The sequence below is a fragment of the Phyllobates terribilis genome, unplaced genomic scaffold (assembly GCF_046119375.1).
Source record: "Phyllobates terribilis strain yellow unplaced genomic scaffold, ASM4611937v1 Scaffold_5__5_contigs__length_657084704, whole genome shotgun sequence".
NCBI classification, from domain to species: domain Eukaryota; kingdom Metazoa; phylum Chordata; class Amphibia; order Anura; family Dendrobatidae; genus Phyllobates; species Phyllobates terribilis.
Window position 1 is genome coordinate 61,648,788 of NW_027362765.1, and position 27,999 is coordinate 61,676,786.

The 27,999-nt window shown below is 42.2% G+C and overlaps 2 protein-coding genes across 4 annotated transcripts in view; one reads left to right on the forward strand and one right to left on the reverse strand.

Annotated features, from left to right (window-relative positions):
• Positions 1–378: 378 nt before the first annotated feature.
• On the reverse strand, positions 379–27,924 carry LOC141271981 (uncharacterized). Its single transcript, XM_073682241.1, has 7 exons — positions 27,827–27,924; positions 14,639–14,788; positions 14,330–14,509; positions 14,123–14,246; positions 13,945–14,039; positions 6,218–6,308; positions 379–2,686 (listed from the first exon to the last, which is right to left on the reverse strand). Exons 2-7 carry the CDS (start codon positions 14,714–14,716, stop codon positions 1,233–1,235), a joined length of 2,022 nt encoding a protein of 673 aa, XP_073538342.1. The 5' UTR covers positions 14,717–14,788; positions 27,827–27,924; the 3' UTR covers positions 379–1,232.
• LOC141271995 (uncharacterized) overlaps positions 27,918–27,999 on the forward strand; it is a 70,983-nt gene continuing 70,901 nt past the window's right edge. For all 3 annotated transcript variants that reach the window (XM_073682265.1, XM_073682266.1, XM_073682267.1), the window contains exon 1: positions 27,918–27,999. The gene's annotated coding sequence lies outside the window, so the exon portion shown is untranslated.

Sequence of the window (27,999 nt, forward strand, 5' to 3'; positions counted from 1 at the left end):
TCTCACAGTGTACTTACGATAGAAATTACAGACCTCTCCATTTTTTTTAGGTGGAAAAACTTGCAAAATCGGCAGTGTATCAAATACTTATTTTCCCCACTGTATTACACACTTAAACTATGATGGAAACCATGTGGAGGAGTAGGGTGCACAGTTTCCTTGTTTAGATGTCCCGTTTGAGCACTGCAGTCTATTCTTACTGTGAGTCCTCTCACCTCATCTCTGACTCGAAGCACTATGCAAAGAGGAGATCATGACGCACGTGGGAAGATTCCAGGATTCTCAAGAAATAAATTTTAATGGTCTACTGCTCAGCAAAAGGCCCCAATGTTGGGTGGGATCTTCATAATTGAATTTCACAGAAAAATGCACCTAAAATTTACAATTTATTGATATCATTTAAAAATTCACAGTATTCAAGAAAAAGAAACAAAAAAGCAAAAAAAAAATTGTTTTTTTTTCTGCAGGAAATAGGCACAGCGGTAGTGTCCATGGGTCTTTGAGTCCTTTTACATATATATATTACACTCCGCAACATTAACATTGCAACACCAAGAAGGAAATATTTTGGAATTATAGAAATCACAAGATTGTTAGATATGTTAATGATATGAAAATAATAAAAAAGGAAACAAAATTTTCAGTTTTCAGGTATGAATATCATGCGCAAAAATACACGCACTAACATGCTGTTGCATGTTATCAATAAGGTCATTAATTGTTGTCTGAAGACTAATATAAAAAGGTTTGTGAATATAGCTCACTCGTTCAATATATGTCTATTGTTTAATCTGGTTCCTGGTCAGTCCACTCCACTATGCACTGATAAAGCTTGTGCAGGAATCAAGCAACTTTGTTCAAAGTTATGAAAAGAGTTTTTTCAATCCAGCAAAGTGAATTCACTTAGCTGGATTGAAAAACATCTTTCTATCACTTTGTCTGAAGAATATTCTGCCATGCTGAATGCATTGGGGCATACAAATCGTCAAAATCCGCTACTGGAAGATGCATTTGCAATTGCAGATGAGTGACATTTCAGGTGTGATCGATGGGAGACAAGTCCTGAGACGCTGCAGGCCATGATAGCATGTTTATACCATGTTTTTCTTTAAAACGTTTTCCACATTCGGAGAATGAAAACACCTTGTTTTCCCTTCATGACTTATCTGATGAGTAGCAAGATGGGATTTTTGTGTAAAACGTTTCCCACATTCTGGACACGAAAATGGCTTCTAACCTGTGTGAATTCTCTGATGTCCAACAAGTTTTGCATTCTGATTAAAACATTTCCCACATTCTGAACATGAAAATGACTTCTCCACTGTATGAGTTCTCTGATGCTTGACAAGTTCAGATTTCCTCAAAAAACATTTCCCACATTCTGAACATGAAAATGGCTTCTCCCCTGTGTGAATTCTCTGATGTGTAACAAGTTCAGATTTCCTAGAAAAACATTTCTCACATTCTGAACACGAAAAAAATGGCTTCTCCCCTGTGTGCTTTCTCTGATGCGTAACAAGTTCAGATTTCCGAGAAAAACATTTCTCACATTCTGAACTCGAAAATGGCTTCTCCCCTGTGTGAATGTTGTGATGTCTATCAAGTTTTCCTTTCTGACTAAAACATTTTCCACATTCTGAACACGAAAATGGTTTTTCGCTTGTGTGAATTCTCTGATGTGTAACAAGTTCAGATTTCCTAGAAAAACATTTCTCACATTCTGAACACGAAAAAAATGGCTTCTCCCCAGTGTGATTTCTCTGATGTGTAACAAGTTCAGATTTCCGAGAAAAACATTTCTCACATTCTGAACACGAAAATGGCTTCTCCCCTGTGTGAATTCTCTGATGTTGAACAAGTTCACCGTTCGTAGAAAAACATTTCCCACATTCTGAACACGAAAATGGCTTCTCCCCTGTGTGAATTCTTTGATGTCTCACAAGACTTTCTTTCCGATTAAAACATTTCCCACATTCTAAACATAAAAACGGCTTTTCTCCTGTGTGAATTATCTGATGTGCTACAAGTTTGTATTTCATACTATATTGTTTCCCACATTCTGAACATGAAAATAGCTTCTGCCCTGTGTGAATTCTCTGATGCATCATTAAAACTGATTTTTGTTTAAAACGTTTTCCACATTCAGAGCATGAGAATGCCTTGTTCCCCTCATGACTTATCTGATGCCTATCAAGATGTGATTTGTCTGTAAAACATTTCCCACATTTTGAACATGAAAATGGTTTCTCCCCTGTGTGACGTCTCTGATGTCGAACAAGATAAGATTTCCTAAAAAAACATTTCCCACATTCTGAGCACGAAAATGGCTTTTCCCCTGTGTGAATTCTCTGATGTTGAACAATTTCAAATTTCGTAGAATAGCATTTCCCACATTCTGAACATGAAAATGGCTTCTCCCCTCTGTGAATTCTCTGATGTATAATGAGTTTTGCTTTCTCATTAAAAAATTTTCCACATTCTGAACATAAAAATGGTTTCACCCCTATGCAATCTATTTTATGTTCAACAGCTCTTCTGTGACTTTTGTTTTGCAAATTTGTCTTTGATGAAGCAGAAGTAAGGACCTTGGCTTGAGGTGTATCTGGTATAATGACATGTTGTTCACATGTTTCTGTTGCAAAATCTGAGAATATCAAATGTCCTTCTGAGCTCCTAGTACAGTCATCTGCCAAGAATAAAACTGATGTTATAATTTTTTAATAACAGTGCAATGGAATTATATTAATATTTATAATATTCTATATATCATTTCCATACAAACTGTAATACAATCGAATTACTAACAGATTAAGGCTGTGTGCCCACGATGCGTTTTTGGTGCGTATTTTGGTGCGCATTTGTAGCGCATAAACGCTCCAGAAACGCATTGCATACCTTATCCCATGACTTCCTATGATATTCTGCAAGTTCTGTGCACATAGTCCGTATTTTTTCTGCGCAGATTTTACTCGCAGAAAAAAATACGGACATGACCAATTCTTGTGCGTTTCTGCATGCGTATTTGCCTATACAATGCATTGGAAAAACTCATGGCAAATACGCATGCAAATACGCGTCAAATACGCGTCAAAAACGCATGTAGAAAACGCATGCGTTTTTCTGCCAAGGAGATGCAGAAATGCTCAGGAAAATTTCTGCTTCATTTCTGCATCGTGGGCACTAAGCCTATGACCATAAAAGAGGGATTGATAGCTTATGATTTTTTAAAGTTTCAATTGAAGCCTTCTTCTCTGTAGGTTGATGCTTCACTGTGCCCAACACCAATCGTTCCAAGTTACATGAGAAAACTCACAATGGGTTCTGTAATTAATTTTATTAGGTCATTCCAGCTGATACACTCAGTGTCTCCCACTCACACACCACCTCCTCATCTCGCCTCCTATCTGTCGGTATCCCCCAAGGCTCAATTCTAGGACCCCTGCTCTTCTCCATCTACACCTTCGGCCTTGGACAGCTCATAGAGTCTCACGGCTTTCAGTATCACCTCTATGCTGAAGACACACAGATCTACCTCTCCGGACCTGCTATCACCTCCTTACTAACCAGAATCGCACAATGTCTGTCCGCTATTTCATCTTTCTGCTAGATTCCTAAAACTTAACATGGATAAAACTGAATTCCACCATCTCACTCAACCCCCCCACCTGACCTAACTATGAAATTCAATGGCTGTCCACTCTCCCCAGTCTCGCAAGCTCGCTGCCTCGGGGTAACCCTTGACTCTGATCTCTCCTTCAAACCACATAACCAAGCCCTTTCCACATCCTGCCGACTCCAACTCAAAAATATTTCCCGGATCCACACATTCCTCAACCATGAATCTGCAAAAACACTAGTAAAAAGCATGCCCTCATTATCTATCGACTCGACTACTGCAACCTCCTGCTCTGTGGCCTCCCTTCTACCACTCTCGCACCCCTGCAATCTATCCTAAACACTGCTGCCCGACTAATCCACCTGTCTCCCCGCTATTCCCCGGCCTCTCCTCTCTGTCAATCCCTTCACTGGCTCCCCATTGCCCAGAGACTCCAGTTCAAAACCCTAACCATGGCATATAAAGCCATCCACAACCTGTCTCCTCCACACATCTGTGACCTAGTCTGCCGGTACTTACCTGCATGCAACCTCCGATCCTCACAAGATCTCCTGCTCTAATCTCCTCTTATCTCCTCTTCCCACAATCGCATACAAGATTTCTCCCGTGCATCCCACCTACTCTGGAACGCTCTACCCCAACATATCAGACTCTCGCTTACCGTGGAAACCTTCAAAAGGAATCTGAAGACCCACCTCTTCAGACAAGCATACAACCTGCAGTAACCACCGCTCCACCATACCGCCATCTTTACCCTCACCTACTGTATCCTCATCCATCCCTTGTAGATTGTGAGCCCTCGCGGGCAGGGTCCTCGCTCCTCCTGTACCAGTCGCTGACTCATTTTTGTTCAAATTATTGTACTTGTTGTTTGTTAAGTATACCCCTTTTAAACCTGTACAGCACCAAGGAATTAATGGAGTTATAATAATAATAATAATAATAATACACTCTGACAGGCTCAAACAATAATAGTAAAGCCTCCATGTTTCAGAGCTGGTATGAGGTTTTTATACTTTGTTTTTGTTTCTCCACACATAACACTTCTCATTTAATTGAAAAAGCTTTATTTTGGTCTCATTGTCCAAGTAAACATTGTTTCAATAGCCTTCAGGCTTATCCAGGTAATCTTTAGTAAACTGTAAACCAGTAGCAATGTTCTTTTTGAAGAGCACTGGCTTTTTCCTTGCATTGTTTTTCAATGTCCTACTGATGGTGGACATATGAATATTAACATAGGCTAATGTTAGAGTGACCTTTAGTTCCTTGGAACCTGCCTTGGGTTGCTTTGTGACATATCAGACTTTTATAGGATTTGCTATTGGAGTGATCTTTGTTAGTCAACACTTCTGGGGCACAGTATTAACAGTCTGCTATTATCTCCATTTCTGTATACAATATCTGACTGATGATTGGATGAGTCCAAACTATAGAAATAATTTAGTAAACTTTTACAGCTGGATGAACATCAACAACTCCTCTTCTGAGGTCCTCATAAATCTCCTGTGTTTGTGATATGACATACTTCGACAAACATGTAAAGATCAGACTTTAATAGATCTTTTAGTAAAACAGGACGCCCACTTACTCTTGAGATATATAGTGATATTTATCATCCTTTTTAAATGGTGAAAAATAATCCAAGTGTAATATTTTTTACTTGTTTGTTTGATTTGGTTCTTTCCATCTACTTTTAGACATGAGTGAAAATCTGATGCAGTTTTAGGCAAATTTATGCAAACATATGGAAAATTATGAAGGGTTCACAAACTTTCAAGCATCACTGTAAGTCTATTGACACCTTTGTGTGCAAAAAATATCTACATGTGTGGCTAAGTTTTTTGCATTTAACTTTCCTTCTCATGAAAAACTATCATAGAAGGTTTTTTCAAAATTTCCATGTTCAAAGGGAGGGTGGTTCCTCATTGCTGATCACATACTATGTTTTGATTTCATATGAAGTAGCAAAGTATAAGCCCATTCCCCTTCCAATTCTACATCACTGAAAAGTCCCTGGGCAGCCCAGATCTAACTCCTCTTCAACTCTTGAACCAGCTGCTCACACCCCCTTGCTTTCATCTCTCATCCTTGTTTCCTTTTATTAGTGACATAGGATTGTAGCTCTAATGATGACTCATGCAAGGAAAAGAGATTTCATGCTTCTACACGGAGCTTAGAAGGATTGAGCAAGTTTGTTTTTCATCACCTAATGAAAAACAGAATAAATAACTGAATAGAAGGAATTAATGAGCCATTGTAAGTACATAGCGTTATATAATTTGGTGATTACCCATATATTAATTATATAGTATGGTAATTACAATATATTAAGAGGATAAACACTTTGTTTGGACTACTTCTTTGACTGGCATTTGCCTTTCAATGAATTTGGAGCATCTTACCTCACTACGACCCTTCATTAAGACTGGTGTGCACAGCGCAAATCTTAAACAAGCGGCCACTACATTTTTAAGCATAAAGTCCACATCAAAATTTCCTTGTGATCAAACTCTAAAAACAATTCCAACATATGAAGTTCTTATAAAAGCCAGTAAAGGAGTACAATCTGTGACTTCTCTGCATTTAGTGGTTACTACTCACCTGGGTAGTCATATGTAGGAATCTCCTCTTTACACTGCTCATCACCCCTCACATATGTCTCTGTAGTATTAATATGGATCAGATCTTCACCCTGAAAGAAATATTGTAAAAGTCACAGACAAATGAAGAAGTCGCATGACATGATTCAAGGGATGGAAGGCCTCTCATATGATAAGAGGTTGAAAACATTGGGCTTGTTTAGCTTAGAAAAGAGGCGCCTCAGAGAAGATCTCATTTACATGTATATGTTTGGTCAGTACAAAGGACTAGCACATGACTTATTCCTTCCAAAGACCATACTAAGGACCAGGGGGCACTCATTACGGGTGGAAGAAAGATGATTCCGGAACCTAAACAGGAAAGGGTTCTTTAGGCTATGTGCCCACGATGCAGAAATGAAGCAGAAAATTTCTGCAGCATTTCTGCATCTCCCTGGCAGAAAAAACGCATGCAGATTGTGCATGCGTTTTTCCTGCAGAATACATGCGGATCCACATGCGTACCCACATGCGTTAACGCATGTGTTTCCGCATGCGGACTGACAAGCACTTTCCAGGCGATAGCATCACTTGGAAAGTGCTTGACAACTAGGTCACACTGTATAAATCCATGCAAAAGGCATTGATTTATATAGTGTGACCGTAAAAATAAAAAAATAAAGCTATACTTACCCCCGATCCCCCGCCGCGTGTGCTGTCGCTCTCGTCCTGGCTTCTTCCGGGTTGCCGGCATCTTGCGAGACCGCCTGCGGTCATCTCAGGTCCTGGAAGGAGAAGCGCTGCCGGCAAGCAGAGAGAAGCCGCAGGACAGGTGAATATAAACTTTATTTTTTATTTTATTCTTTTTTTTACAGGTACAATGGTACCCAGGTCTGGATGAGAGTCTCCTCTCCTCCAGAACTGGGTACCATCCACACATAGAGACGCATAGAATCCGCTTGTACAAATGTACAGAGACGGATTCTATGCGTCTCAATGCAAGTCAATAGCGGCGCTTCCGCAAAATTAATGAACATGCTGCGGATTTATTTGCGCTGCAGAAACGCTGCGGAAAAATCCGCAGCATGTGCATTGACATTGCGGAATGCCATTGGGGACCATGGGGTGTGGATTACCATTCGTGTTTGATGCGTTTCCGCTGCGGAAATTCCGCAGCATAAATGCATGAAAAACGCATCGTGTGCACGCAGCCTTACAGTCAGAGCACTCAGACTGTGGAATTCCCTATCACAAGAGGTAGGAATGGCAGACACTATAACAGGTTTCAAAAAAGGCTGGATGATTTCCTCGATAACATAACATTGTGTGCTACAGTCAAATTAGGCAAAATGTTACACCGATAGTAGTACTTTTAGTACGGTAATAGTAATTATGTAACTAGTATCATAATTAGGTTTGATCCAGGGTTATTGTACTGATCGCCTTTTCTCTGGGTCAAGAAGGAATTTTTCCCCTGTGACACAAATTGTCTGAAGGTGTCCTGGGGTTTTTGCCTTCTTCTGGATCAACAGTATAGGCACAGGATAGTATTAGTTAGTAAGTTAGTATTGTGTTAGTGTAGGGAGTATAATAGGGGGAGGAAGGTTGAACTTGATGACCTAGGTCTTTATTCAACCTACGTTACTAAGTTACTATGATTCAAAAGAACAGAAAAGATCATAAATGAACTTGATGATCAAAACTGACGTGACAGCAGCAGTTATCACATACCTGTATAGATCCAACCTGCTAATTCTAACCAGCAGTTTCCCTAACCAGGAAATTGTGAGAAGATCCAGACAACATCTAATGTCTATGATCAGCTTTATCCTGTCATCTCCACCAAGTATAAAACATACACTGAATGGCCACATTGTGAGAAGATCCAGACAACATCTATGGTCTATGATCAGCTTTATCCTGTCATCTCCACCAAGTATAAAACATACACTGAATGGCCACATTGTGAGAAGATCCAGACAACATCTAATGTCTATGATCAGCTTTATCCTGTCATCTCCACCAAGTATAAAACATACACTGAATGGCCACATTGTGAGAAGATCCAGACAACATCTAATGTCTATGATCTGCTTTATCCTGTCATCTCCACCAGATATAAAACATACACTGAATGGCCACATTGTGAGAAGATCCAGACAACATCTAATGTCTATGATCTGCTTTATCCTGTCATCTCCACCAGATATAAAACATACACTGAATGGCCACATTGTGAGAAGATCCAGACAACATCTAATGTCTATGATCAGCTTTATCCTGTCATCTCCACCAAGTATAAAACATACACTGAATGGCCACATTGTGAGAAGATCCAGACAACATCTAATGTCTATGATCAGCTTTATCCTGTCATCTCCACCAAGTATAAAACATACACTGAATGGCCACATTGTGAGATGATCCAGACAACATCTAATGTCTATGATCAGCTTTATCCTGTCACTCCACCAGATATAAAACATACACTGAATGGCCACTTTGTGAGAAGATCCAGACAACATCTAATGTCTATGATCAGCTTTATCCTGTCATCTCCACCAGATATAAAACATACACTGAATGGCCACATTGTGAGAAGATCCAGACAACATCTAATGTCTATGATCAGCTTTATCCTGTCATCTCCACCAAGTATAAAACATACACTGAATGACCACATTGTGAGAAGATCCAGACAACATCTAATGTCTATGATCAGCTTTATCCTGTCATCTCCACCAAGTATAAAACATACACTGAATGGCCACATTGTGAGAAGATCCAGACAACATCTAATGTCTATGATCAGCTTTATCCTGTCATCTCCACCAAGTATAAAACATACACTGAATGGCCACATTGTGAGATGATCCAGACAACATCTAATGTCTATGATCAGCTTTATCCTGTCACTCCACCAGATATAAAACATACACTGAATGGCCACTTTGTGAGAAGATCCAGACAACATCTAATGTCTATGATCAGCTTTATCCTGTCATCTCCACCAGATATAAAACATACACTGAATGGCCACATTGTGAGAAGATCCAGACAACATCTAATGTCTATGATCAGCTTTATCCTGTCATCTCCACCAAGTATAAAACATACACTGAATGACCACATTGTGAGAAGATCCAGACAACATCTAATGTCTATGATCAGCTTTATCCTGTCATCTCCACCAAGTATAAAACATACACTGAATGGCCACATTGTGAGAAGATCCAGACAATATCTAATGTCTATGATCAGCTTTATCCTGTCATCTCCACCAAGTATAAAACATACACTGAATGGCCACATTGTGAGAAGATCCAGACAACATCTATGGTCTATGATCAGCTTTATCCTGTCATCTCCACCAAGTATAAAACATACACTGAATGGCCACATTGTGAGAAGATCCAGACAACATCTAATGTCTATGATCAGCTTTATCCTGTCACTCCACCAGATATAAAACATACACTGAATGGCCACATTGTGAGAAGATCCAGACAACATCTAATGTCTATGATCAGCTTTATCCTGTCATCTCCACCAAGTATAAAACATACACTGAATGGCCACATTATTAGAGACACCTATCTAGTAGCAGGTTGGATTTACTTTGGCCTTTAGGGACTCAGCAATTTATCGCGTCAAAGATTCTATAGTTCTGCAGGATTTTAGGATTTTAGGCCCATGAGGACATGATAGCTTCTTGCATTTGCAGAAAATTTGCTGGAAGTCCTTTCAAGCATTAAACATCCCATTTTACCTCGTCCCTGAGATGCTCTATAGGATTCAAGGGAATCTGTCACCCCTGGGACATCTAAAGCTTACTAATATGGGCATACAGGTGATAGAAATGTTAAACTAGTTCTATCTGTATGCCTCATATTAGTGAACTTGTTGTTCAGAAATCTTATTTTATATCTTTATGCTAATGATTCCTTCTAGGCCCCGGGGCGTGGGGCGCCCGGAAGAAATCCCTGCCTCCTCTCTTCATTATAATAGTACCTCTCTCCCCTGCACGTCACACTTGGTCTCATGATGTCAAAATATAAACAGCATGACGAATAGAACTGTTTAAATACCAATTCTAATTGAACCCCGAAATGTATTGGCTGATTTATGGATCAAACACCTTTTGTGAATTTTGCCATTAAGCCCCTTGTTAGAGAACAGCAAGTAGTTCAAAAAGTACTGAAACATTGAACAGTTGGACATGAACATTGAAAAAGTTTAGAGATAGTCACATTAGGTTCACCTGAAAAGGTTACAGTGCATTTTAGGTGTATCCTGAAATTTCACCCGAAAGCTAAATATTTTTTATTTTTTTATTGTATGATGTAAACTTTCAAAGTGCAAACATTTAAAAGCAAAGATCCTAGCAAACCAAAACCTATTAGATCGTAAAGACTTGAATGAGTATATCATAATTCAACAGCATTAATATAAAAATACAAATATAATCATCTTTTTTACATATGATTTATTATATATTTGTTATATACATTGGTGTGAAAAAGTGTTTGCCCCCTTCCTGATTTCTTATTCTTTTGCATGTTTGTCACACTTAAATGTTTCAGATCACAAAATAAATGTAAACTAAAGACAAAAATAACACAAGTAAACAAAAAGTGAACTTTTTAAATGAAAGTCTTTATTATTAAGGGAAAACGAAATCCAAACTTACAGAGCCCCGTGTGAAAAAGTGATTGCCCCCCCCCACCTTAAAACATAAATTAATTGTTTGAGAAGCTGAATTAAATTTCCCTATCCTGATTACTGTCACACCTGTTCTCAATCAAGAAATCACTTAAATAGGACCTGCCTGACAAAGTGAAGTAGACAAAAAAATCCTCAAAAGCTAGACATCATGCTGCAATCCAGAGAAATTCAGGAACAAATGAGAAACAAAGTAATTGAGATCTATCAGTATGAAAAAGGTTATAAAGACATTTCTAAAGCTTTGGGACTCCAGCAAATCACAGTGAGAGCCATTATCCACAAATGGCGAAAACATGGAACAGGAGTGGCCGGCCGACCAAAATTACCCCAAGAGCGCAGCGACGACTTATTCATGAGGTCACAAAAGACCCCACAAAAACATTCAAAGAACTGCAGGCCTCACTTGCCTCAGTTAAGGTCAGTGATCATGACTCCACCATAAGAAAGAGACTGGGCAAAAATGGCATGCTTGGCAGAGTTCCAAGACAAAAACCATTGCTGAGCAAAAAGAACATAAAGGCTCATGTCAGTTTTGCCAGAAAACATCTTGATGATCACCAAGACTTTTGGGAGAATATTCTGTGGAATGAAGAGACAAAAGTTGACCTTTTTGGGAGGTGTATGTCTCATTACATCTGGCGTAGACGTAACACAGCATTTCAGAAAAGGAACATCATACCAACAGTAAAATATGGTGGTGGTGGTAGTGTGATGGTCTAAAGCTGTTTTGCTGCTTCAGGACCTGAAGACTTGCTGTGGTAAATGGAACCATGAATTCTGCTGTCTACCAAAAAATCCTGAAGGAGAATGGCCGGCCATCTGTTCGTGACCTCAAGCTGATGCGCACTTGGGTTATGCAGGAGGACAATGATCCACACCAGCAAGTCCTCCTCTGATTAGCTTAAGAAAAACAAAATTAAGACTTTGGAGTGGCCTAGTCAAAATCCTGACCTTAATCTGATTGAGATGTGGAATGACCTTAAAAGACAACTCATGCTCGGAGGCCCTTCAATGTTGCTGAATTACAACAATTTTGCAAAGATGAGTGCGCCAAAATTACTTCAGAATGTTGTAAAAGACTCATTGCCAGTTAAACGCTTGATTGCAGCTGTTGCTACTAAGGGTGGCCCAACCGGTTATTAGGTTTAGGGGGCAATCACTTTTCACACAGGGCCCTGCAGGTTTCTTTTTTCCTTAATAATAAATACCTTCATTTAAAAACTGCATTTTGTGTTTACTTGTGTTATCTTCGTCTAATATTTAAATTTGTTTTGTGATCTGAAACATTTAAGTGTGACAAACATGCAGAAGAATAAGAAATCAGGAAGGGGGGCAAACACTTTTACACACCACTGTATTTGTTAATGATTATTTTGTTCGTTTTTTTTTAAATAATGTATTTATTTATTGTATTTATATATTAATGTTGTTAGAAATATGATACTTATTCAAGTCTTGTAACTAAGAACTAATGAAGACAGGTGTGGTTTGTTACAATTGTTGCTTTAAATTGTTCACACTTTGTAAGTTCAGATTATTCCATGAAGAAAAACTAGTAAAGTTCAAAAAGTCTTTCCCTACCCCACTTTCGCGTCTGTCTGTATGTCATTTTATTGGATAAGAAATAAAGAAGATTTTTTTGTAATATTTTAAAGGCAGTGCTGGACTATGTTGTGGAAATCTTTGTTCACTTTGTTGTAAGAACTTAGTTGGAGATTGAGAGAGGTGGAAGAGAGAAGAAGTGAGAGACTGAGAAGCAATGAGAAGATTGGATCAGGGTGTGTGATAAGGAAGGATGAGGACAACGTGTTTCTAAACTGACCCCGATACTGATACGTGGCTGAGACAATGGAGTACAGCTGGTAAGACTTGGCACCAATTACAGTATCCGGTAAAAAAGAAGTAAAAGCTACTCTAGTGGAAATGGGCCAAAAGTACAAAAAGGCCCAGGTTAGTTTTTATGGACCCTGAGACGGCAAGGACAAAGACTTGGAGTTTAAAAAAAAGTCTAGATAGTCAAGCCGGGTCACGTATTGTACACTGGAAGTGGACAGCATGGAAAAGGAGTCAGAAAAGATGAAGGGCCAGAGAAAGCTAATAACTGTAACTACTGGTTACTGTATGAAACTGTTAACCATGTTCCTCTGTTGGAAACAGAAGATTTGATTGACAAGTTATGTACCTGCTCTTCTCTATATTTGTAGTACATCATTAAAGTTCAGTTTATTTTCATATCATGGCTTTAATCATTATTTGTCAATACTTTATAGCTGGAGTTCCTGTGTCATCTGAACGTACGTGGCCATAGAGGGAAACATCTGCAAAAGTTAACAATATGCACATCATGGAACTCGTTTCACTGGTGTCTAGGATCAGAATAGCCTGTGTGACCCTTACACTGAAAACAATCCATGAACTACATGATCCTTATGGAATGGGTCATTGTCCTATCCAACAGTAAACAGATGCTATGAAGGAATGAACTTGTTTTTGTGTCACAATGTTTAGGTAAGGTCTAGTGTCTAAAAATTCATCAACAGGTAACCAAGGACCCGGGATGAACCCATTCCTCGCACAATTACACCACCAGTCTGAAATGTTGACACCAAACAGGAAGGATACACGGATTTATGCTGCTTGTGCCAAATTCTGACTCTTCCATCATCAGGATGAAACAGCAACCAAGATTCCTCCAAATAATGTTTTCCACTGCTCAGTGATATCATTTTTGCCTAATGAAATTTTATTTCTTTTGGTTTCCCTAAGACAGCAATGACACTGGAACTGGTCACCTGCTGCTACAGCCCATCTATTCCTAGGGATGATGAATGTATTCTAATATATTATATATGCTGCACTACACGGTCATGTGTCTAACAGGTTTCGGATGCAAGTGTGAAAGTGTCGCTAATTAATTGGCCATTCAGAGTATAATACTACTGGATAAAGAAAGACTGAACACAAGACCTTCACAGCCTTCTATGCATGATAGGGAAGATATAATGACATCTTCTCTCCATCTACCTGATGATCCTGAGGAACATTTGGATTTTCTTTACTGTCCTGTGGAAGAAGAGGACGGGGACATCTCTCTGGTGTTTTCCTCTTACTGGATAAAACTGGAGGAAACACATACAGGGACTGAATTCATTCTTTACATACAGATAATTATAGGCCATGTGTATTTAGTCTTGTCTATTACCTGGTGATGTGAGGGGCTGGGGAACCTCCATCATGACGTCCTTGTACAGATCTTTGTGTCCTTCTAAATACTCCCACTCCTCCATGGAGAAATAGATGGTGACATCCTGACACCTTATAGGAACCTGACACATACAATGATACCGTCATCCCCCCGATCCCTTCATAGCGTTACTGTATAATGTCCCAGCATTCCCAGCAGTGTCACCTCTCCAGTCAGCAGCTCAATCATCTTGTAGGCGAGTTCTAGGATCTTCTGGTCATTGATGTCCTCATATATCAGGGGGTGAGGTGGAGGCCCCATGATTGGGCTCAGGGGTCTTCCCCATCCCTCAGACACAGGGGCCTGACAGCGCTCACTAGAGGTCTTCTTCACTACTGTGTAATCCTGGTTATGGAGAGACACATTAATAAATCTCACTACAGACATTTCCAGAGTCCTCACCTCTCCAGTTCTGTCCATCTGTTATTCCCATAGATAAGAATGATGTAATGTGACGTCATCAGAATCTCTCACCTCTCCAGTAAGCCGGAAGAGGATCTCTAGGGTGAGGTGTAATATCCTCTCCGCCATCTTGTCCCTGTCCCTATCCATCCTTGATGGGTCAATCAGGAAAATTCTCTTATATAGAAGATCTCCACTGAGAGGATCCGATATTGTAGGGACCTGAATGGGAAGAAGATGACGATGTAACATCATAAAGATCCCATCTAAGAAATCTCCGAAGCTGTTACCGGCTTCACATGATCACTACATCCAGCCATGGGCAAAACAAGACAAAGTTATAAATTGCAAGGAACATCCACAGAGATCGGGACGGCAGAACCGGGGAAGTCAGCAACAGATAATGAGAGAACATTAACATCTCCTAATAGTGACAACATGAGGGGGTTAATGTCTCCTGCGCCCAGTAATGGGGAATTTCCACAGACCTCCACCTGCAGAGCCGCACACTAGATCTATGGCTGTGGCTGAATCCTAGTGGGTGATGGGATCTGCTCCCTCCGTCCTCCAGGTGTCAGTCATGTTCCCGTTATCACACAGGGTCTGTTCCTCTCATTCTCGCTGCCATCATTACCGAACACTCAGCTCCTCCAGCTTGTTGTCTTACATGTGGCCGCTTCCTTCATGGGAAAACCCTTCACTTCCTGCAAACTCTAGAATGACACTTCCTCTAAATGTGACTGATCACATGACTGTGACATCATCACAGACGCTTCTCAGGCTTTTTGAGAATAGAATCGACAACAATCAAGTTTGATGCAACTGACCACAACCAAGTTTATTTGCTGAATTTGCAATTTAGTTAAAAAAAGTAAAAAACGGTACAAAAGAAAATCATTGGCAGCTGGTTATCAGCTTCTCGGCAAAATCCTGAAGGATGACCTGTTCTTGCCTGATCAGTGCTTGAAGGTACTCTGTAAGCTCAGAATGACAGTTCAAACTAAGCCCCCCTCACTCGGTGCTTCACAGAAGAGCCAATCGTTTATACAGCTCTTGCAAAAATTAAGAGACCACTGAACAGTTTTCTATTGGAAAGCATGGAAAGACGCATGAAAGCTGTGATTAAAAATCATGGTTAGTCCACCAAATATTGCCAAATATTGATTACACAGTTAAAACATGAGTAATTTGAGGTCTGAAAGCACGGTTTCTTTTTTAGTATTTTGACGCTTTATCATTTGCTGCAAATAAATACAAATTTTTTTGCTTTGAATTTCGGAGACATGTTGTCAGTAGTTTCTAGAATAAAACCACAATGTACATTTTTTTTTAATCAGATATTTTTTATTAAAATATTTTCCAACATTACAAATAAACAACAGTGAGACATCACCAAACTGGTAGTGCCTCTCAAAGCCCACCCATTCCCCTTCCCCCCACCCATTACAACCCCAAGAACCATATGACAAGAGCAAATTTTGTTATTACAGACCGTGTACTGTCATATAGCTTGCTTGGCCGTTAAGGCATTGATAAATTGATCCAAGGATATATAGCATAGCATCCTACAATCAGCAATTAGTTATACAGAATATGGGAGACCACAACATTTCAATCTCAAGTGATATTTAAATTAGACATGACATAATGACCATGAAACGTGCTCCATTTACCCCAGATTTTGTCAAATTTACATATAGCCTTCCGTTTTTTGTACACTCCCTCTTCTAATCTTAATAAAAGACGCATTCTATCCAGGAATTCTTGGAACCTGAGAGGGAAGGGATCCAGCCAATGTGCGGCTATAAGCTTTCTGACCTTGTATAGAGTCCTCTTAATGGCTATTATTTCATCCTCTTCACATCCTATTATGTCCACATGACCTAATACACATACTTTAGGATGTAGGGGTAAATTACACTCAAACACAGTATTAATATATTGCACACACTCATTCCAAAATACAGCGACCCTCCTACACGTCCACATCATATGCATAAGATCTGCTCCTTCCTCTCCACATTTCGGACACATACTGTCATTCCTTACCCCAATGCGCTGCAGAAATTTGGGGGTTCTATATACTCTATGTAATAAATACAACTGTGAAAGTCTATGTGCTTCACATGTAGATAATGTCGGAACACTCTCCACCACATCTTCCCACTTCTCTGAGGATATAGTACCAATGTCACATTCCCACCTCTCCTTGACATTTAAGGGTCTGTCCCACTGAAATTGCTGCATAAGTATCCCGTAAATTCTGGATATCATTCCCTTCCCACCTCTATGGCATAGTAGCGTATTAAACAGTATATGATGTTGGATTTTACTCTGCATATGTCGTGGCTGTACAAACCATGCGTGCCTCAATTGGAGATAAAAGTAGAAACTGGTTTGTGGGACACAATATTCGTCCTTTATCTGTTGGAACGATTTAAGTATTTCCCCCTCTAATATTTGCGCCACATTAGTTATTCCCAATTTTTCCCATATTCCGAATCCTTTCAATTTATGGATCTCTGGAAGGCCCGCATTATGCCACAACGGAGTAAACGGGGTAAAGCCTTTCATTCCCAACAACAGTTTGATTTTCTGCCACGTTTTCCCCATAAGTGCTAGGGTCGGGAGGTGTCGCCTAGCATCCCACCCCGAGATTCCTGTTTCTAAAAAGGAGATAATCGGCAGATTGTGTGAAAGTAGGCGTATCAGTTTATCCAGGTTCCCCTGAACCAACCCGAGCTGTTGAGTCTGAGAGGCCAGAAAGTATATCCATGGATTAGGTGCGGCTAGTCCCCCCTGATCTTTGGGCCTTTGAAGTGTATTCAAACTAATTCTGGCCACCCCTTTTTTCCAGATCAGCTCCCGAAACAATGCCTGAAACTTAAAATATTCTCATGGGGATCCAAACAGGTGAATTATGAAGGATATATAATAATTGGGGCATTAACACCATTTTAATTAGATTAGTTCGACCTACCACTGATAAGGGAAGTTTACTCCAAGTATTGGCCTTTTGTTGAAACTTGGCAAGCAGCTCAAGTAAATTTAAAGGAATATAATCTCCGATAGATGCGGTCACTCTAACTCCGAGATATTTGAATTCCCGCACAACCTTCAAGCTGGTACTCCCTACCTTCGTATTCTGAGACAAACCACCAACCGGCATAAGGACCGATTTGTCCCAATTCATCCGCAAGCCAGAATAATCTCCAAACTCCGTTATTAGATTCATAGCCGCCATCAGAGATTGCTCCGTGTCACCCAGAAACAACAGAAGGTCGTCGGCATATAAGGCCACCCGCTCCTCCAGTGTTTTGTAGCAGAACCCCTGTATTTCGCTGCTGGAACGAAGCTTAACAGCCAACGGCTCCACAGCCAGGGCGAATAGTAGGGGGGACAACGGGCAGCCTTGACGCGTGCCTCTGCCCATTTCAATGTTACCAGAAAGATTGCCATTAATTCTAATCCGAGCTACCGGATTGCTATATAAAAGTTGCACCCAGGCTCGAAATTCAGCACCAAATCCCATCTTTCTCAAAACAGCCCATAAGTACTCCCACTCGACACTATCAAAAGCCTTAGCGGCATCAAGCGACAGCACTGCCCTACCACCCACATTGTGTGGCTGCATTTGTAGGTTAAGGAAAAGCCGACGCAAATGAATTGCCGTTGACTTGGCCGGTATAAATCCAGTCTGGTCTTCTGCAATCAGGTACGTAATAACCGCCCCCAATCTGGTAGCCAGGATCTTAGCTAGAATTTTTACATCTACCGAGAGTAAGGATATTGGCCTATATGATTCAGGGTTTAGGGCATCCTTTCCAGGTTTAAGCAAAAGAACTATGTTAGCCTCCCTCATTGAAGTCGGCAAGGTCCCCCTCTCCTTTGCTTCCCTAAAGACTTCCAGTAACCTGGGAAGTAAAACCCCCCCCCCCCCCAGCCTCCTTATAAATTTCTGCGGGGATCCCATTCGCACCAGGGGCCTTGTTATTTTGAAAATCTTTTAAAGCTTCCTGCATCTCCTCCAGTGTAATTGGTGCATCTAATTGTTCTCTTTGGCTATCTGTCAGGCATGGTATTTGCATATTATGAAGGTATAGATCTATGTCCCTTTGCTCGTTAGTCTGTTTGGAGGCATATAATTGTCTGTAAAACTGAAAAAATTCTTCCATTATAGCTTTTGAGTCAGTAATTACCGCACCCCTAGGATCCCTGATGGCTGCAATCATAGGAGCCCCAGTCTGGGCCTTAGCTATAGTGGCCAGCAAGTGTGCTGCACTTTCTCCCTCCACATAAAACTGTTGTTTAAGAAAGAATCGTTTATGTTCTGCTTGTTTCAATATATGATCATTCAGTGTATCCTGTGCCCGTATCCAGTGTTCCCTATTCTCTATAATTGGGGACCCAACATACCTCTGTTCCAGTATGTCTACTTCTCTCCGCAACTCCTGGGTACGAGCCCTGTTTCTGGATTTAACCACGGAAATCTCCTTAATCAGGATCCCCCTTAAGAACGCCTTCATGGTTTCCCATACCATATTTAAAGGAGCAGAGCCTATGTTGTCTTTAAATAAATAATCTAATTTACCTGCTAAATCCAACTGTTCCCCAAACACGTCCAGCCAGTAGGGATTAAATCTCCAGAATATTCTTTTATTTGTAATGCCAGAATCTACCCCCAAAACTACCAATAATGGGGAATGATCAGATAACATTCTTGTGCAGGATTCTACTTTAGTAACTAAAGGGACTAGGTGACTATTTCCCAGAGCCAGGTCAATTCTGGACAGAGAAGAATAGGATGCTGAATAACATGAATACTGCTTAACATTTGGGAATCAAGCCCGCCACACATCTACCAAGCTAATTTCCTGTAGGACCATTGCCAATGAAGTCTCTTGAGCAGCCCCTCCCTTCACATTACCCCTATACTTATCAAGCTCAGCATGTAGGTATATATTAAAATCCCCGATGCCTAACAGGGGTATGGTAGCAAATTCCGTTATCCATGGGAATATTTGGCGCAAAGTCTGTATAGAGAAAGGTGGAGGAATATATAGAGCGATTAGGCAAATTCTAAGTCCAGCCACTCTGCACACTAGGCACACATACCTACCCTCCCTGTCACAGATACTTTTTTCACATTCAAAGGGTAAATTCGGATGAATCAATATACTAACCCCCCTAGAATAAGTACTATGTGTAGAATGATAGGCCGGCCTCCACCAAAGATTGCTCAGTGCTGTAGCGGCCTCCATATTGCAATGCGTCTCTTGCAGACAGATTATCGAGTCCCGATATTCCTTAAGATATTTAAGTGCCGCAAATCTTTTGCTGTGATCTCCCATACCCCTGACATTCCAGGATACTACATTAATCTGCTTGACCATGCTTCAACAATTGAAAATGGACCGTCACATACATCCCTCCGCACCCACTGGTGCGTCTGACCATCAAGATTATAGTATTGTATTAATACACAAAGTAAATTCTGTTCTTTTACCCCCCCTCACTACCTCATTTAACATCCCCCCCCCCTTAATCAAATGAATACCAAAGCCGTACTATGTAGAGTCTGGTGTTTAGCCTCATGCAGCCTAGTAGGCCTTAAGCACACGAGGCGCCGCAACATGAGTTGCATCAGAGACTCCCTCATTTCCCCCCCACACAACGTTCCCAGAACATTCAAACGGCAGAGTGTCTTATCCCTGCTTACACATTGTAGGTGAAACCAGCACCTCAACAACTATATAAGTATATTGGCCTGCCCGAGGTATATATGAGAGCCAGGTTATGAGCAGTATACAATAACTGTAAAATAACAATCATAACATTTATGGACATAAATTCAGTAGGCAACAGAGGAGTATTATCCACTAGAATTCAAAATCCCTGGATTATTTTATTATATTCTGTCAAGGATCCTCACAAAATTGGCGTCAGCCAGCTCGGATTTGTCTCTCTTTAAAGTCCAGACACTTTACAGCCTCTTTTGATGAATCAAAAAAATGAGTTTCACCCAGTGCTATGACTCGCAGCCGTGCAGGATATAGCATTGCATAGGGTACTTGAAGTGTTTTCAATCTGCGCTTGACATCTTGAAATTGGGCGCGTCTCTTTTGAACCTCCACAGAGAAGTCAGGATAGAAGGATACTCTCGCCCCCTCTATACATAAGTCATTAGCCGACCGCGCCAATTGCAGGATTTTATCTCTATCACGAAAATGCAGCATTTTAATTAAGACTGTACGTGGCATTGCCCCAGGAGGTGGAGGTCTGGTGGGGACCCTGTGTGCCCTCTCAATAGCGAACATTTTAGAGAATTTATCTTTTCCAAAGGATTGCAGCAGCCATGTCTCAAAAAAATCCACCGCTTCTCTGCCCTCTGCTTTCTCAGGCACACCCACAATACGCACGTTATTTCTTCTTAGGCGATTTTCAAAATCATCCGTTTTGTTGAGTAAATAGTTGATAGAGTCAGTAGCTGTTTTAAGTGTTTTAGTCATAGGAGTCACAGTATCTTCCAAATCCCCCACTCTACCTTCTGTTGCAGTGAGGCGCTCCCTTATTTTCTGCAAGTCATGGCGTATATGAGATATGTCTATTTTCACAGACCCTATATGTTCAGTGAGATCTGCTTTGCTATGTGAGATGGCCAGCAGCACATCTTTTAAAGTAGGCTCATCATCCTTTGTCACTGTGTCAGCATCACTGGTAACCTGAGCCTCTCTGCTGGGGGCAGTAGTTGGAATGGGAGTCTGTATTTTCCTTTGATATGGCTTCTCCTGTGCCTCCCCCGCTGCCCTCTCCACATCCCCCTCCGTTACCGTGCTTTTTAATGACTGCACATTCTGATCGGGTGCAGGCTCCTCAGCTCCTCCGCCGTGTGCATATTTGGAAAGTCGGATCGCCATCTCCATGCGCTTCTCCCACTGCCTCGGAGTCTCGGTCCCCGCCTCAGAGGCCGCGGCGCCATTTTGGCCCTCGTGCTGCGATGCGCTGGCCGCCTGTCTCTGCTTGCTGTCTCGCCGGATCATCCCGTACTGCACTGCCGATTGCTCCCCCGCACTCCTGAGACCCCAGGGCACCTGGTAAGTCCTCTCAAATGTAGTGTTTCCCTCGGGCAGGAAGGATTACAGGACAGGGTTACAGGAGCTCCTCTGCCTCACGTCTGCTCACATACTCGGCCAGGCCACGCCCCCCCACAATGTACATTTTACTCAAAAATATACCTATAAAGAGAAAAATCAGAGAAACTGAAAATTTTGCAGTGGTCTCTTAATTTTTGCCAGAGCTGTATATTGTACACCTTCCCACCTGCTTGTTGTCCCTCTATCTCCCCACCCCTTATTTGATTGACAGCTCTGGCTTCATAGAGCCAGAGAAGGGTGGAGATAGAGGGAAAATAAGCAGGTTGGAAGGTGTATTCAATGTTTGGCCCCGCTGTGAAGCATCGAGCTCCTGTACTTTGTTGGAATAGTCATTCTGTGCTGGCAGATACCCTGATGCCCTTTGAAGTTGATCACAATTTCTGTCTATTTGTTTGACTCCCCGCTTTTTGCAGATTGACCACATGGTTTCTGGGAAGTTTCCTGTCCATGAAGCCAAACGTCCATTTTTTTTTTAACTGAGCCACTGAGTTATTAATTTTGTCTTGTGATATGGACTCCATCCAGAAGTGAGCTGGGCCCAGGGGCTCAGGGCATTTGCCCCCTGGGCTGCTCTAACAGCAGCTGCGCAGGGGCGCCAGGCCACCTGTTTTTTCATTGGCGAGGCAGGCTCTGTGCCTTTAATTGTGCGTGTGCCGACCCAGTCATATCACAGTTACCAAACACAGCCGTGGGGATATCTCCTAAAGTGACTTCACTTCACACAGCGTGCCCTGCACTGCTACTTTCCACAGGAGAGAAGCTTCAATGAAGCATTCAGACTAAATGGGAAACAAATCAGGGGGAGGTAAAAACCTTCCTAAGATGTGTGTATGTAGGGGTATACTTATGTCAGTTTATATGACTTTTAGTATACAGTATAAGTCTTCAAATATGCATATGAGTGTATGTGTATATATCTGTGTACATATTTGTGTGCATGTTCTTGCATGTGTCTATGTGTGTTTGCGCATATCTGTGAGTTTACGTGCTTTAGAGTGCATGACTGTGTGCGCATGTCTGTAGGTCTGTGTGCAGGTCTGCATACTGTATGGAAGCATGTTTACGTATATGTGAATATCTACAATTGTGTGTACATACCTGTGTACTGTATGTGTGCACAGGAGTGTATCTGCAGGGCTGTGTAGTGGGTAAGCCAAACCACCGACTCAGACTCCTCAATTTCCCTGACTTGCGACTCCGACTCCAAGACTTCGACTCCACAGCACTGCCTCACAACTGAGCATGTACAAAAAGTGCAGCACAGATTCATCTCAACTAAAAGCCTAAATCCTTAGATCAGGAACAGAATACACATTTCTAGGACATTTCATATCTTTCCCAAATTCTTATGACAACATTTACAGCACATACGCGTATGGGGTTGTGCACACATCTTCTTCTGCAAAGTGACTTTGGAGCTAAGTGGAAATTATTTCAGAGGCAGTTAGTCAGGGCAGTAATCAGGTAACCCACACTTTGACTGCTTACTCTCTTTTAACTATGTTTTTGCTAATTTTCACTTTTTCCTCTATATTCCTCCCCTTTCTACTAATCCCAAACACTTAGTAATGAACTCTTCATCTCTCCCTCCATCATCCCCATCCACCTCACCTCCTCCTCAGAACTATTTCTCAACATTCAATCCTGTGTCTCAAAACACAGACAACCACCCTATGCCCTCTCCTGCTCCCACCTGCTAACACTTTCTCTGCTCCTCCTCACTGCCGGCGACATATCTCTGAATCCTGGTCCTCCTCACCATATCCCTCACTTCTACCTCCTATCCACGATCTACCACAAACTCTTGCAACCTTTCTAACCTCATACCCATCCACCTAATCCCCACTTCCCCAGTTGCACTAACAGGAGCTCTATGGAACGCTTGCTCCGTCTGCAACAAGCTTTCCTACATCCATGACCTTTTCATTACTAACAAACTTTTCTTCCTCGCCATCACCGAAACCTGGCTAACTCCCTCTGACACAGCCTCCCCAGTCACACTTTCATATGGCGGATTCCACCTTTCCCACCCCCCAGTCTCAGCGGCAAACATGGTGGAGGCGTAGGTTTTCTCCTGTCAGATACCTGTGCCTTCACCCAAATCCCACTACCGCCCTCTGTCACTCTCCCTTATTTTGATGTGCACTGTGTGCGCATTTACTCCCCCTTCAACCTCCAACTGGCTGTCATTTACCACCCCCAGTGCCAGCCACCACTTTCTTCGACCACTTCACTACCTGGCTGCTTCACTTCCTCCTTCAGCTTGCTCAATGGTCTTCCACAGCCACTCATAAAGATGGCAACACACTAGACCTCATCTTAACCCCATTCTATTCCCTATCTAACCTCTCTAACTCTCCTCTCCCTCTCTCTGGCCACAACCTACTTACATTCTCTGCCATCTCCTCTCCAGGTTCACAATCCCCACTCCACAAACTTGTACACCCTCGCAGAAACCTCAAACACCTTGACCTGCACTCACTCTCTGAATCCCTCCTCCCTCTTACAGACATAAATTCCTTACACGACGCAGATGCTGCAGCTGCTTTATATAACACCACAACAGTTGCAGCTCTCGACTCAGTTGCCCCTCTCACACATACCAAAGCTCGCACATTCATTAGGCAACCCTGGCACACCAACCTCACTAAAGAACTGCGACGGGCCTCCAGGGCTGCTGAGCGGAGATGGAATAGGTCACACTCCATCGAGCACTTCATCGCATTCAAACAATCCTTTACTATTTTCAAGTCCACACTCACAGCAGCAAAACAAACCTACTTCTCATCTCTCATATCCTCCCTGTCTCACAACCCTAAACAGCTATTCAACACTTTCAATTCTCTCCTCCATCCCCCAGTGCCTCCTCCCTCTCCTCTCATCATAGCTGAAGAGTTTGCCTCATTCTTCAAGCAGAAGATTGACAACATCAGACAAAGCTTTTGCCCAAAGTCCCCACAGCCCCTCCTCATGTCTACTCAACCTTCCTCCTTCAAACTCCCCTTCTGCACAATTATACCTCACAACCTGCGAACTTGACCCAATCCTGTCCCACCTCATCCCTAACCTTACCAGTCTTCATTCCAACCCTAACCCACCCCTAACAACCAGTGTCTTTCCCTCATGTTTCAAACATGCCTCAGTCACATCCATCCTCAAAAAGCCCTTCCTAGACCCATCCTCTCAGACTATCGCCCCATATCACTTCTCCCCTATGCCTCAAAACTACTGGACCAACATGTCCACCTTAAACTGTCCTCCCACCTCTCCTCATGTTCCTTCTTCGACCGACAATCTGGCTTCGGCCCGCACCACTCCACTGAAACTGCCCTGACTAAAGTCACCAACGACCTACTAACCGCCAAATTCAAGCGACACTACTCCGTCCTCCTCCTCCTGGACCTGTCACCTGCCTTCGACACAGTGGACCATTCCCTCTTACTACAGACTCTCTCATTTCTTTGCATCATGGACTTGGCCCTATCTTGGATCTCTTCATACCTAAGAGACCAGACATTCAGTGTCTCCCACTCACATACCACCTCCTCATCTCGCCCCCTATCTGTCGGTGTCCCCCAAGGTTCGATTCTAGGACCCCTGGACTTCTCCATCTACACCTTTGGCCTGGGACAGCTCATAGAGTCTACTGGCTTTCAGTATCACCTCTATGCTGATGACACACAGCTCTACCTCTCTGGACCCTATATATCCTCCCTACTAACCAAAATCCCACAATGTCAGTCCGCTATCTCATCGTTCTTCTCTGACAGATTTCTAAAACTTAACATGGATAAAACAGAATTCATCATCTTTCCTCTTCTCATTCATACCCCCCATCTAACCTATCCATCAACGTCAATGGCTGTTCACTCTCCCCAGTCCTGCAAGCTCGCTGCCTTGGGGTAACTCTGGACTCTGATCTCTCCTTCAAACAACATATTGAAGTCCTTTCCACTTCCTGCCGACTCTAACTCAAAAATATCTCCCGAATCCGCACATTCCTCAACCATGAATCTGCAAAAACACTAGTGCACGCCCTCATCATCTCCCACCTCGACTACTGCAAACTCTTGCTCTATGGCCTCACTTCTAACACTCTTGCGCCCCTCCAATCTATCCTAAACTCTGCTGTCCGACTAATCTACCTGTCCCCCCGCTATTTCCCGGCCTCTCCCCTCTGTCAATCTCTTCACTGGCTCCCCATTGCCCAGAGATTTCAGTTCAAAACCCTAACCCTGGTATACAAAGCCATCCACAACCTATCTCCCTCAAACATCTGTGAACTAGTCTCCCGGAACTTACCTGCACTCAACCTCCGATCCTCACAAGATCTCATTCTCTACTCCCCTCGTATCTCCTCTTCCCACAATCACATACAAGATTTCTCCTGTGCATCCCCCTACTCTGGAACTCTCTACCCCAACATATCAGACTCTCGCTTACTGTGGAAACCTTCAAAAGAAACCTGAAGACCTACCTCTTCCGACAAGCCTACAACCAGCAGTAACCACCGCTCCACCATATCTCTGCATGACCAGCTCTACCCTCACCTACTCTATCCTCACCGATCCATTGTAGATTGTGAGCCCTTGTGGGCAGGGTCCTCGCTCCTCTTGTACCAGTCGCCGACTCATTTTGTTAAGATTATTTTAAGTGTTTTTGCTATGTATACCCCCTTTTTCACATGTAAAGCGCCATGGAATAAATGGCGCTATAATAATAAATAATAATAATAATATTTGTTAAATATTAATTACGGATTTCAGACTATTTTTAGCTCAGTGTAAGTTAGTGCCATATATGAAAAACAGATGCTATGAGAAGCCTATATAACCCTGTAAGTCATAGAGAGGGGGGCTCTTGCCACTACACACTACATCAGATGAAGGATCTACACGCTGAGGAAAACAGATGACAAGGCCTAGACACATGGACCATCCTGACATGTGCTTGACAAGACAAAGACAGATGGAACCTACCACCCAGGATCCCAGAAAAAGATGGGTGAATCTCAACTAATAAGCTAATAATGGACAATCACTTTGTAACTATTTCACCTATTTTATGTAATTACAGCAATTATTCTTTTTAATGAACAATCCAATAATAAACTGCTACATTTTTTTATAAGAATATATCGTGATATATTCTTTGATCAATCGCATCTGATAAACAGTCCTCCATATAACATATACATAAATAAGTATATTTTAACAATATTGCACTGAACTACTGTACCAAATTTATTATATATTTTAGGAGTCTCAGTCAGTCCATTTTATAACGAATCCAACTCCACCAAAATGGACACTGAATTCAACACCACGACTCCGACTCCACAGCCCTGGTATCTAGGGGGAGGAGTCGAGGCATTTGCCTTGGGTGCAGCTGGCAGGAAAGTGCCATTGGGCAACCTGATGTGGTGGTCCGAGGTGTCTCACCAGAGGCTTAATTTAGCCACTTCCTCCATAGAGGGATTCGGCTGTTTTCTGAGCTGGCTGTCAAGCTGACAGCCCACTCAGAGAAGGTGTAACACACCGGCTCCCAGAAATCAACTATACTTACATCTTTCAGACACTAGTACAATTGAAGCCCTGGCCGCCGCCACTTCCACATCAGTGTGACATCAGTAGCGTGATCACGTAATGTGATCACGCTGCTGACGTCACTTTCGGGCGCCACATGGGCATGTAGAACATCGGTGTGGTAAGCGTTCCACTAGAGCTAAAGAGACAGAAGATTTATTATAATTGGGTGGTGTTGAAGGAGAAATTTGAGGAGGCAGTTTGGGGAGAATGTGTGAAGAAATAGTATGGTGAGCGAAGGTGGGGATGGGTGCGGACACAGTATGGGAAGCGAGGGTAGGGGGGGTTAATGTGTGAGGAAACCGTCCCAGGAGTAAAATAGAGCTGCGGAACAGTCACTCTGCATCAGCCAACAAGCAGAGCAAGAGTAGAGGGGACAGGCACCGACACGGATGTCACAAGCTGTGGTTACATCTTAATGGATGAAAGAACCTGCTCCCTCCGTCCAGCAGGATTACTGTATCTACATTCCCCGTTATCACACACAGTCTGTTCCCGCTCATTCTCGGTGCCATCTTTACCTGACACCACTGCACTCAGTGTCTTCAGCTTCTTCTCTTACATGACGCCATGTTCTGAAAATTCTAGAATGGCTCCTCCCCCCTCCATGTGACTGATCACATGACTGTGACATCATCACAGGTCCTGTGCGCACAGAACAGCCATATATGTGGTGGGGGCTCTGCAGGTGGAG